The sequence below is a fragment of the Phascolarctos cinereus genome, unplaced genomic scaffold (genome assembly GCF_003287225.1).
Source record: "Phascolarctos cinereus isolate Bilbo 61053 unplaced genomic scaffold, phaCin_HiC Scaffold_726;HRSCAF=1367, whole genome shotgun sequence".
In the NCBI taxonomy this organism is placed as follows: Eukaryota; Metazoa; Chordata; class Mammalia; order Diprotodontia; family Phascolarctidae; genus Phascolarctos; species Phascolarctos cinereus.
This window is the reverse complement of record NW_027556098.1, coordinates 46,131,064-46,143,475: the sequence shown is the minus strand read 5'-3', so window position 1 is coordinate 46,143,475 and position 12,412 is coordinate 46,131,064. Positions and strand designations below refer to the sequence as shown.

Sequence of the window (12,412 nt, the reverse complement as noted above, 5' to 3'; positions counted from 1 at the left end):
AATTTCTTTACCACCTATGTGACCTTGGACATAGCACTTAGCCTTGGGCCTCAGATTCTTGATCTATAAAATGAGGGGGTTATATTTGATAAGCTCAAAGGTCTCTTTCAGCCTTTAATCTATGATCCTGTGATCCTATGTCTTGCAGAGTAAATATGACATTTTAAAACTGAACTGGAGCCGGTTTCATTAGTTTGTATACTCCCTATACTGATGCATAGGGCAGTATCTATATACAGTCTCACTGTAACATCTTTAACATATTAAATATTGGACACAAAACAAGATAGATATTCAGTGAGACTATGTGATTAACAAAATGAAGGGCAAGACATTTTTTATGATTTTCACAACCTCTGAAATGTCTCCAAAATAGGAACTATACATGAGATAAGCAATATTATCTGTCTCTATGGTTTAGGACACCAAGAACCCCAAAGAGGTATCAAGTGAATGAAGCAACAGCAGACAAGGCTAATCCATAACCCCTAACTTGCTCACTCAGCACCCCTTTCCTCTCCTCTATCACGTAGGCAAGGCTGCACAAGCTGACCTATGGGCTTGTAACAGAGAACAACTCTACTACTCCCTCCTCCCGGTGTGGCTAGGGCAGCAGTGTGGCAGCAGTCTGTGCTACCATAGTACTCATCTAGAGAACTGTGGAACAGAGGGAACTGGGATAGGACATGTGTGTGTGTGTGTGTGTGTGTGTGTGTGTGTGTGTCACAGACAGACAGACTGAAGCAAAGATCCCAGCATTCATTTAGGACCAATTCTGTTTCCCTAGAAGTTGTTTAGGTTCAGAAGCTAAGGCTGGGGAAATGTGAATTGCTTAGCATGAGAAGAGATTAAGATGGCTTTTAGGGAAACTGCAATCAAAGGGAAAGGAGTCAGAAAGTGAGCAATAGAGGAATATAAGGAGAGAAAAGATTGGAATCATAAAAGATCTCAAGAGAAAGAAAACTTAAAGACTCGTATAAAAGATAAACAATGGGGTTAAGATATGTTAAGATAACAGAAGAGAATATGGCCTGCAGATCCACTACAAGAGTCAAGGCATCTAAATAATAAATATTGCAAGACAAAAGAAAATGAATCAACATTTGCTGACTTCTGGAACCTATGGATTCCTAAGAGAGAATTGAACCATAACAAGATGTTGCTGAATGATTTAAAAGAGAAATAAAATTTGAAACCAGTATTTATGACCTAATTAGCAGAAAGAATTGGCACAATAGAAACACTTGACTCTATGGTGGCAAGTCTCACAAAAGAAACAAAGGTCAGACTGAGAATACAAATATACAGAAGTTAAGGACAATTTAGAAAAAGAGAAGCAAAAAGCAGTAACATTAAAGGAAAACATGATATCAAACAAAACACGGTGATCATATAGACAAGATACAACTTAAAGATTCTCCTAGAAGAACACTAGCCAAAAAATTTGAAGACCATAATGAGACATAGTATAAGAAAATCACTAATTTTGTTTGCTGAATGCAGAAAACAAAGGCCAATTGAAAGAAATCACAGAAAGCCTCCAGATATATAATGAGACTTCAAAATGGTATGTCTCTCCAGTTTTTAAACATAATCTTAGCGTTGAAAATTACCTCAGAGGGTCATCTTGTCCAATCTATGCTGGTAATGCATTGTTCTTTTAAGTAAACATGAAAAAGTAAGCTTACTAAACCTTGATTGTCTTATTCTAACTGTCAGAAAGCATTCAGTTTCTTAGTTATTTGTATATGTATGTATTATCAGAGAGATGAACAATAAACTCTTATGTGTACATAAAGTCATTTTGGGAAGGTGAAAAGATTTTAACTTAACTCAAGCTTATGTGATTTTTTTGGACAACAAAGTTATGATATCCATTGTAAATGAAAGTACAAATTTTTTTTTTACATATAGATGCAGCAGCAACACCCTCATCAATGGTATCTGCATCTGCCCCCTCAGTTTACAGTGTGCATGCTCTCTCACTCCTTGCAGAGGTAAAGACATTTGATTTCTCAGTATGGATATTTGTTTTAGAGAAGGGTGGTGCTGATTGTCTTAAGTCAGAGGTTACCAAGCTAATTTGGTTATAGAATATTTTGGAACAATTGGCGGAACCTATGAAATGATTGTCTGGGTTTACAGAATACTCCCAGGATAAAGGGAGAAATTTTTTGGAATAGAATAGAGGGGACAGGGAGCCTAATGAAGAAAAATATTAGAGAATAAGTGGATCTGTAATTTGAGGCTGTTGTTGTTTGTCTTTGTTCTTGAAAAGAACCATGACATCAGGAAGGTGATGCCATGACTTGCAAGTGAATTGGGTTTAAGTGAGGGAAGGCTGTGTAATGTCATCAGCCTCACTTTCTCCTCCAGAGCCATCTGGGTCCAGTGGCAAGATATAGATCAGGATAACTGGAAATGGTCTGGATGCACTGGGAGATGTTAACCTTTTTAAGCTAAGGTCTTTCTGAGTTCTCACTTTGACTGAAGCAACACCCATTCAGTGATTAAGGCTAGGAAGAAATGAGCAAAAGAATGGCCTTTTATGTAATTTTTTTTAAAAAAATCAATCTGGCAGGGGAAGCCCCTCAGGATTTGTGGCCAAAATAGAAACAATTCATATTTACATTCACTCTGAGCCATCAAGGCTGGGACCTGTTGTTGGCCAACCAATGAGAGCCAGAGTGAATTGGGTTTAACGCATGGTCTTTAAGAAAAAAAATTATGTGAGGGACACCAGAATAGGGCTTCAGTGTACAAAGGATATAACTCTCTCAAACTTGTGGCAGTAGAAGCAGAGTGATAGAATGGAATGAGCACTTGTTTTCTGGAATCAGAAGACGAGTTCAAACCTCACCTCAAACAATCATTACTCTGTGTGACACTGGAAAAGTTTTTTAACCTCCCTGTGCCTCAGTTTCCTTATCTGTAAAATGAAAAGGTTGGACCAGAATGCTTCTATGTCTTTTAGTTCATAGATTTGTATGATTCAAAGGAAAACCTGCCAGCTCTAAATCTATGATGGTAAAAAAATACCTAACACTAGGGTTGGCCCCCGCTATACCACAGGGATAATAGTTCACGGCCAAGGCCATGGTTGTTTTGTTTCTTGAGTGACCCACCCTTTGCCAGTCATTACTGTCAATGAAATTTTCTCATAATTCCTTTATTCTGATCAAGGTTCCACGGAATACTGTCTTAAATCACTGAATCAGTTAAGTAAAACCAGTATTTTCTTTGCAGCTTCAAAAGCATGTGGCAGTAAACTAGATGATCACAGAATGTTAGAATTGAAAAGGGACTTTAAGTAGCATCCCTGCCTTAAACCAATTCACTCTGGCTCTCATTGATTGGCCAACAACAGGTCCCAGCTCTGATGGCTCAGAGTGAATATAAATAGTAATTGTTTCTGTTATGGCCAGAAACCTTGAGGATCTTCCCCATCCAGATTGATTTTTTTTTAAATTAGGTAAAAGGGACCATTCATTGGTTATTTCTTATCTGGCCTTAATCACTGATTGGGCACTGCCTCAGTAAAACTGAGACCTGTTAAAGACTTCAGCTTAAAAAAGCCAAGGTCTCCCACTATATCCAGAGCCATCTCCAGTCATTTTGATCTATAATATCTTGCCACTCAACCCAGAAGGCTCAGGAGGAGAAAGTGAGGCTGGTGACTTAGCACAGCCCTCCCTCACTTAAATCCAGTTACTTGCATGTCATCACCTCCATGATGCCGTGGTCCTCTGTGAAAACAAAGGACAAACAACAACAAATCTAGCCCATTCATTTTGCAGATGAGGAATTAGAGGTCTATACAAGTGCAACGATTTATCAGGGTACTTTTGCTTTTTTCACTGTACCACACTGAAAGTCTTGACAAAAAATCATACTTGGAAATTTTATGATTAGAATGTCTTGGGTGACATTTCTGGGATGTGTGGTAGGAGCTGTGTTCCATTTGCTGTTTTTTTTTCCCTTAAGATTGTAGCATGTCTCTTGGACGTGATTTATCGCAGTGATGAGAAGGAGAAAGCTGTGCCATTAATTTCACGTTTGCTGTATTATGTTTTTCCTTATTTACGAAATCACAGGTAATATAATTCTCTCTCTTCTTCCTTCCACCATCATTGCCCCCTCCCATCCCTTCCAAATTTAGATGAAAATATAGGTGTGGGGAGGGGTGGATAAATATGTCAATTGATGTTCTCCAGACAGTCTTTGAACTCAATCTTTCCCTTTCTTCCTTTCCCCACCCGCTCCCATATAGTACCTACAACATCCCTAGCTTCCGAGCTGGTGCCCAACTACTCAGCTCCCTGAGTAGTTATGCCTATACAAAACGAGCCTGGAAAAAAGAAGTCCTGGAGTTATATTTGGACCCTGGTTTTTTTCAGATGGATACTTCTTGTGTTCAGTAAGAAATGTTTTTCTAAATATAATACACCCTAATTTAAAAATCAAAATAATCTCATCTGTGATGTGATAATCTCTCCTATATCTGTGATATCTACTAATAGTAAATAAATTGTAACATGCTACTTGTAATTAACAAAATGAATTTGGTTTTTCATAGCATGAGAGTTATTCTAGTATATGAAAGGGTTATTTCATCCCATTGGGGAGGACATTTTATTCCTAGAGAATGTTTTAATTTTGGTCACCATGATATTCAGCTCACTAGTAATTATAATATTTAGAGCATATTTTGTCTCTCATCCACACAGTATTTGGTTGTTATTTATGTAGTAGGTAGGTTTTAATTTATGTTAATGATCTCACCTCTTTCCCCAACCCTATCTACTCCTTTCTGACCCCTGCCCCTGATCCTTCCAGGCATCTCACATCTAGAGAAGTGATACTTCATTAGTAACTAAAAAAGCTGAAAGTTTGTCAGTCTCAGGATAGCAGGTGACCTTAAAGAGAGGAAATTACAGGGCAGCCTGAAGTTTGCAGCTGGAGTACTACATTGTTGAATTGACTTTAATCATAAGAGGAAAAAGTATGCCTATCAAATAAATTCAGCATAAACTGAAATTATCTGGCAAAGAAGTCTTCAAGTTTCCTTCTAGCTTTTGATGCCATGTGTAGGAAGAACTATGATATTCTGGGTCTCTGAGAGCCTTTTAAACTCTTCTGTGACCTCCCTCTGGGGTCTCAGTGACTCTTTTAAAATAGTCCTCTATACAGTAGTCTTGTAGTTACCCCTGGAAGAAACCTTAGAGACCACTGGCAAGTGGAACTCCACCACTAATCCAATGTTTCATAATAGGTAAGCAAAAAGCATCATAAAGAGGCTGGTTTATTTGGTGGAAGCTCTAGAAAAAGACAGAGTTAATAATAAAAATCTAAGTAGGGGCAGGTAGGTGTTGCAGTGGATAGAGCTCCAGCCCTGGAGTCAGGAGGACCTGAGTTCAAATCTGGCCTCAGACACATAACACTTACAAGCTGTGTGACCCTGGGCAAGTCACTTAACCCAATTGCCTAGCCAATAAACAAACAAACAAACAAACACAAATAAATTAAATAAATAATAAATAAATAAATAAACAAAAATGATCAAATAAATAAATTAAAATCTAAAAATTTGCCAATCATATATTCTTTTCTTTGGTTTAATTTAACGAATGACTTTTCTCTCCCTTTGATAGTCTTAAACCTTTGCTTTGTGATTTTTTTTTTAAATTCACAAGTATTTTTCTTTGTTTGTATCTTCATTAACCTTACTTGGAAAAGTTTTAAATTAATATTTTTTTATGCTTCTAACTAGATTCTCAGTTTTACATTTAATCTTATTATTTTACCATCTTTAGTTGGAGGTCCATCATCGACCATCTTCTGACACATGAAAAAACAATGTTTAAAGATTTAATGAGTAAGTATTATGTTATTCAAACATAATTTTATTATTTTATTTTTTAATGTTTTAGACACAGGATCTTGCCTCCAATTTTGGAATCTTGACTTAAATTTTTATAACCAAGCCTAAATTTAAAAGCACAATTTTTTTTAGAGATTCTAGCCTAGACTACTTTGACATTTTCTTCATTTCTCAGACTTGAAATGTCTCAACTTAGCAGTATTTAGAAAGTTCCTAATATTCAGCTTGAAAAGAAACTTCATATAAAGATTTCCTCAGAAAAATAAAACCTTAGAATTTGATACTATCCTTATATTCTCCCCAACTACCCACTCACTTTTAATAAATAAAGATATGGTAGGCATGTGCATTTATTTAGTTGGATTATGATTTTGCACTGATGGTATTAGTAATTCTACTATTACAATGACATGTAACATTAACCCAGATCCCACAGAAATTTCTTCACTAAGTACTGGTTACTTGTCATTTTCATTTTAGATATGCAAAGCAGTTCTTTAAAATTGTTTTCAAGTTTTGAGCAGAAAGCCATGCTCCTAAAGCGTCAAGCATTTGCTGTCTTCAGCGGAGATGTTGATCAGTATCATCTCTACCTTCCATTGATACAAGGTAAGAATACTGGTTTTTCCATAGAGAGAGACTTTAATTTGGGGCCACTCATTGCATGAAATAAGGGCTCCCAGGGTTAGAAAGATTTCAAAATGAGGAGACTTGAAGTTTCCCCCACTCATTAAAATTCATTCATTTGGTACAAATGCATCTCCAAATAAGGGGTTATGTGTATTGTCATATAACTTCCCATAGGAGAAGGTACCAGGGAGGAAAAAAAGGAAATCTAAGCCCAAGACTTAAGTCTGAAGGAAATGTATTAAAGGATATTCTTCACCTCCAGGTGTAGTTAGAAGAGGAGTCCTATGGACTTCCAAATAAATCTACATCCAAATTTGTTCCCCAGATAGGGGTGGTATGGCAGCTTCAACAATGGTTTAACAGCTTTTGCTTTTTTGTATAGGAAAAGTACCATCAGAGATTCTCTTGCCTTTGCTGTGTCTCCAGATTAATGATTGATAAAAATCAAGATGTTATCTGTTACACTTTGAGGTTTTGGGTCACAGTAATTTCTTGAAAGGAATGAGAATATGGGACTGGTATGTTCCCTGATTTATTCAAGGTTAGCTAACAAGAAGGAGCCTGTCTATGATGTTAGGTCCTATGGGCCATCCATGTGTAGAATGAGATTCAAACCTGAGACTGATGACTACTAGGCTGGTCTAAGTCCAGACCAGTATTACTGGTATGGAACTTAGCATCGTCTAGCACAATCACTATCTGAGGACTAGCTCCTGATGACAGATGGGGACAGCAGAGATGACCAGAAGGATTGAATCTTCATTTTGGCCTTAAATTAGATACTCAACACAGCAATTAAGATTGTAGTTTCTTTAATTCAAGGAAGAGGAAATTTGAAGAGTTTCTCCTACCCATTTCATTTCCTTCATTTGACAGCAAATGTTTCTCCCTATGAATGATTATGTGGCACCCTAGTTCTGTACTAGGGAAGAGGAGGAGAAAGGTTCACACACAAGACTTACATTTTCAAAGGAAATTTAGCAAAGGATATTACATGTGACCAAACAAGACCTCAGGAGGGCTGGACATAAGAGTGGGATACTGACCTAATCCAAATCCACTTCCAAATTAATGTGGTAGTATGTTAGTTCCAAAATGAAGTAATGTGGCAATTCCAACCATAGCTTCACACCTGTTTATTTTTTGCATAAGAAAGGTTCTTTCTTTCTGATGCATGATAGATATGCCACCTCCTTTTTTTTTTTTAGAGGTTCCAGGATGGTGATTGGTGTCATAATATGCTACCTCTACTTATGGAACTATGATTTAGGATCTTTGGATAAAATATATTGTGGAATGTATGAGAGTATGAAAGTAGAATAGTCTCTGATTTACTCAAGGTCAGCTAATAGAGGGGATATGGAGGGTCTTATCTATGATGCTAGATGGTATGGAGCCATTTGGGCCCCATTTATGAAGGGTCATACTATTTATGAATTATTTATTTACATACTAGGAAAAGAGATAAAGACTTCAGTTAGTTTTAGAGGGTAAAAGCACTTAAAAGGATGTATGCCGAGTGATATGGGCATTAACACTAGAAAGATAAGGCACATCAATCAATTGATGCAAAAACATTATAATTTTACTTAGAAATAAAAATTTCATCCCGTCATCTGTTTTCTTTGCCTTATAGATTAAAAAAGTGCTGTGTCATTTGACTCAACTTGGTTGTTCAAGGTCTTTCTTAAATTCTGGTCTTTCTAATATTGGTTTTCCCAGGGGGATCTACCTCATAAATTATCTGGCAAAAGCCAGAAAAGTGGCCTTGGATTTTTTTCTCTATTAAAGAACAACAGGACATATAGAGATGTTTCTGGTTTTTTTTTCCTTGGGAACGTTAACCCAGATCCCATGGAGGGAAAAATAAATTACCACACAAAAATCCTAACAAGCAAAAAAAAAAGCATTACTTATTAATATGGCTATGTATAAATGTGAGTACGCACGTATAAAATCTATATACCAATTCCATTTACATTCCTCAGAGGGAGAAAGATTATCACTTGCAGAAAGAAAATCTCTTAAGAAGCAAAAAGGTATCCTTATACAAATAATAAAGAGGACTACAGAGACCAGACATTGTGAAAGAACTACAGAGACTAAGCAATTTGAGTTTTGTTCATCCTTAGACTTAGATAAGCTAAAAATCAGAGTCACCAGGGCTTTTCAAAACCTCTATGTTTTGCTTCCCCTATGGCCAAAAAATAGATGAGCTCCTCCCTTGCCCCTGGGAGCAGTGGCTTAGTCCCTCCCTTCCTCCAGCTATACCTCAGCAACCTAGATATCTGAAAGTGTTCCAGACGACTTACTTCTCCTAGCTGCTTCTCAGATGACTTTCCTCTCCATTATCCCAGAAGCAAAAACTATTTAAACATGAAGGAGTGAGAAAGATTGGAAAGGTTTTGTTTCAGGTGGGTTTTGAGCACCCACAGTGTTGAACTTTGAGAGCTATGTGGTGACAACAGAGGAGTGTGTAGGTGTATTATCCTCAACTACCTCTTTCTTTTTAAAATGTCAACAAGCCATCCCAACTTTACAAAACTTATGTCAAAACTAGGTTTATTACAAGAGAAATGAACTTGCATATGAAATTCTAAATAAGAGCAAAGAGTTCACAATCCAAACAGAAGCTTGCATATTTATAAAATTATGACAAAGGAAGGAGGAGAAATAGAAACCTCTACCTAAATGGGAGTGGCAGGGGAGGAGAAATCATGAAAAATGAAGATGACAAAAGCTAGCTGCATTCTTTTCCCTTGGGAACACACTAGCTGTGAAGATAGGATGGTCTGCTTATCTACAAGGTCCCAGCTATACAAGCAATTTCTCAGCCTAGTGCAGATTGACTGGCACCTACCTTGATTCCAAAGGACACACAGGGAGTCCAATTTGGGGTGCAAATGACAAATTATGTCATCTGGAGGGCCAGGGAGGTGGGGGGACTTTGAGTTCATTCTTGACATGTTCAGGGCCTCCTGCACACTCAGGGTCCACTGTTTATGAAATATGCAGCAACTCAAAAAAACAAGATCAGGGGACCCCTTAACATTCCTCAACAAAAACAACAACAAATTATTTATAGTGTTTGGGTTGTTTTTTTTCCTTTTCATTTTACCTCCAAATTCCATCCTTCCTTTCAGGCCTCCCCCACCCACTGAGAAGGCAAGCTGTGTGATACCTATTATACATGAGAAGTCATGCAAACATGACTGCTTTTTCATCAGATTTCTACTTTGGACTTTGTACTTACTTAACTCACTTCTCTGTGCGTGCCCTTTCCTGGCTTGACACTGATTCTAGAATACTCATGTGGGCTCTGAGAACTAAGCCACAAAGAGCTGCTTGGTGCTGCCCAGGATTTCCTGGGTGCCGGGTACCTGTCGTTGTTTGTCCTTTGTTCTCAAAGAAGATCAATGACATCTCGAGCATGATGTCTTAACCTGCTTGTGGGTTGGATTTGAGTTAGGCAGAGCTGAGCAAAGTCAGCAGCTTCTCTCTCTCCTCCAGAATCATCGGAGGCCAGTGGAAAGACTGACGATGATGGAAAGATAATTGGCGATGGCCCCATCGGGCACATAGTAGGCACTTAATAAATGTTTATTGACTGACAAGTAATACATGGATAATGATACTTCACTGATCTTTATTTTATAAAGTCTGCATACCACTCATAATCTGAATCTAGAATATCAGCATAAGCACTATGCATCTTTATAACAAAATTTGCAGTGGCAGTCATGCAGACTGCATTGATATTTGATAGAATATAACACAAAAAACATCCACCATCATCTATCCTGAAACCATGTGAAACTGGTATTACACAATTGTATTACATTACAAAACTAGTTATTTCTCAAGATTTTTCATTCCTAGTTCATCTCTTTGCCTAAGTCTTAGGATTTCTTTAGTATTCTAACTTCCCCAAATCAGTAGATCAGCGTGACTCTAACTTCTAGGTACTATCTTATCTGTTCTATCTTCCAGGCTTCTATGCGACCATATATAAAATAGGCTATTTTTCATATCTTGCTATCTGCTTCCAGTTAGTTATATCACTTGTTGTTGGATCCATAGTTAGCATCCATTGGGCAGTCAGCATATCCCAGCCGCTAATACGTGGACACTTTATAACCACCAATGACTGATTCTTCATTTCTTGTAAATGTTTCCTCACTTACGACCCTAGCTCCACTTAACCAGCTACTAGAAGAGAGAAATGAAACTAGGAGCACATGTACAATGTGTACCGTTCAGTCCCCCAAGCACTTCTGGAATTCATCAGGATTTATCCATAAAACCAAAGAATGCAACATATCCTTTCCCCAGCACATACAGCCAAACACATAAGATCTAAAATTTTGTTCTAGATGACCTCTGAGGTCTAAAATGGATAGAGTTGTTGACATCTAAATAAGCAAAAGCTTAGTGCCAAGGAGAGAGTTACCAACCCCAGGAGGAGCAGAAACTATGTAGAAAGGCACCTGAGCAGAATTATGGAGAATTTTACAAAACAGCAAAGCATTTAAGCAGGTCCAAGAGTACAAGGTATCTATGTGTCTGAGAGGAAAGTATTATCATCAATGCAGTGAAAACAGCAGATACCATAAGGAACTTGGTTAATGAAGCTAAAGTTTGCTTAAATCTGCAGCTTCTACTTATAGAAATTTCTTCATATCACATACTGGTATAAATAAAGAATTTCTAAAATAAAAAAATGATGGCTTCCTTGTGGCTCAGGAGAGCTAGAAAGCTTGGGCTCTGGTTTTAATAGAAACAGGTTATTTTAGTAGAAGCAGGCTGTGATCCAACAGAGATGCATGCTGTAGCCCTGAACTGAGAAGGGTATGAGATCTCTCTCCTAATTAAAAAGATTATTAGCTGATTTTGTCAAGTTTGTGAGAGTGGCTAGAGAAAGAAATGTATAAATGGAGGAGTCTGGTATTTAAAAATGGATGGGGGAGGGAAGTGGGAAAGCAGAGCTAAGATGATGGAATAAAGGCAGGGACTCACCCACGCTCTCCTAAATTCCCTTCCAAACTTTAAAATAATGCCTCAAAACTAATTCTGAAGTGGCAGAACCAACAAAAGGAGGAGGTAAAACGATTTTCCAGCCCAAGATAACTTAGAAGGTCAGCAGGAAAGGTCTTTCTCACTAGGATGAGAATGCAGTACAATCCAGCAGAGGCTGTGCCCCAGCAAGCCACTGAATTGGCGGCGGCAGCTTCCGGAGCTCTTGAGCCCATAAATGGTAAGGGGGTCAGACATCTGGTCAGAATGAGAATACAGGGGACCCTTCTCTGGCACTGGGTGCAGCACTCAGCTGCCCTGCCTGTGTTCAGTTTTTCGTCACAGTCCCAGGGCAAGGAGAAACCACTAGCACATTGGAGCATATGACCGCAGGGAAGCAGGGACCCTGGTCACAGTTCTAGGAGAGGAAAGAATGCTTGTGGTCACCCACAGACCACAGCATAGGCCAGGAAAGCAGTGATCACACCTCTTCTCAGACCATACCACCTTGGAAGAGTGGGAAATGAATAATTGGCTGAGAAGGGGAGAGCAAAGGATTTTCCTTTCTATCCAAAACACCAGTATAAAATCTAACTTTGTATGAAACTAAGAAAATTTTAAGATGTTAGCTTGTTAGGATTGTTTTTTATTTTACATAAAAACTAGAATTTTCATTTTTCCAACATGTAAATTAAATAAAGAAGAAAACAGTTACATCTTTAGCCTCTGTTCCCTATTTGGAACCCAGATGTCACACAGTCACTCTAACTCCTCTGTGTAGAGGAACCTGGATTCTAACTAGAAATTTTATTAAGTGTACATTGCTTCTTTTTGCAAGCTGTGATGGAACAGACTTACTGTGCTAGGATAGCCAGAATCTTGTTCCTT

At 38.0% G+C, this 12,412-nt stretch overlaps 1 protein-coding gene across 2 annotated transcripts in view; it reads left to right on the top strand.

Annotated features, from left to right (window-relative positions):
• The window catches only part of DOP1B (DOP1 leucine zipper like protein B), a 138,231-nt gene that overhangs the window by 113,640 nt on the left and 12,179 nt on the right, over window positions 1-12,412 (top strand). For both annotated transcript variants that reach the window (XM_020995843.2, XM_020995842.2), the window contains exons 28-32: window positions 1,915-1,997; window positions 3,985-4,094; window positions 4,271-4,417; window positions 5,814-5,875; window positions 6,362-6,490. In XM_020995843.2, the coding sequence (XP_020851502.1) occupies window positions 1,915-1,997; window positions 3,985-4,094; window positions 4,271-4,417; window positions 5,814-5,875; window positions 6,362-6,490 (531 nt within the window). The remainder of the gene's footprint in view (window positions 1-1,914; window positions 1,998-3,984; window positions 4,095-4,270; window positions 4,418-5,813; window positions 5,876-6,361; window positions 6,491-12,412) is intronic.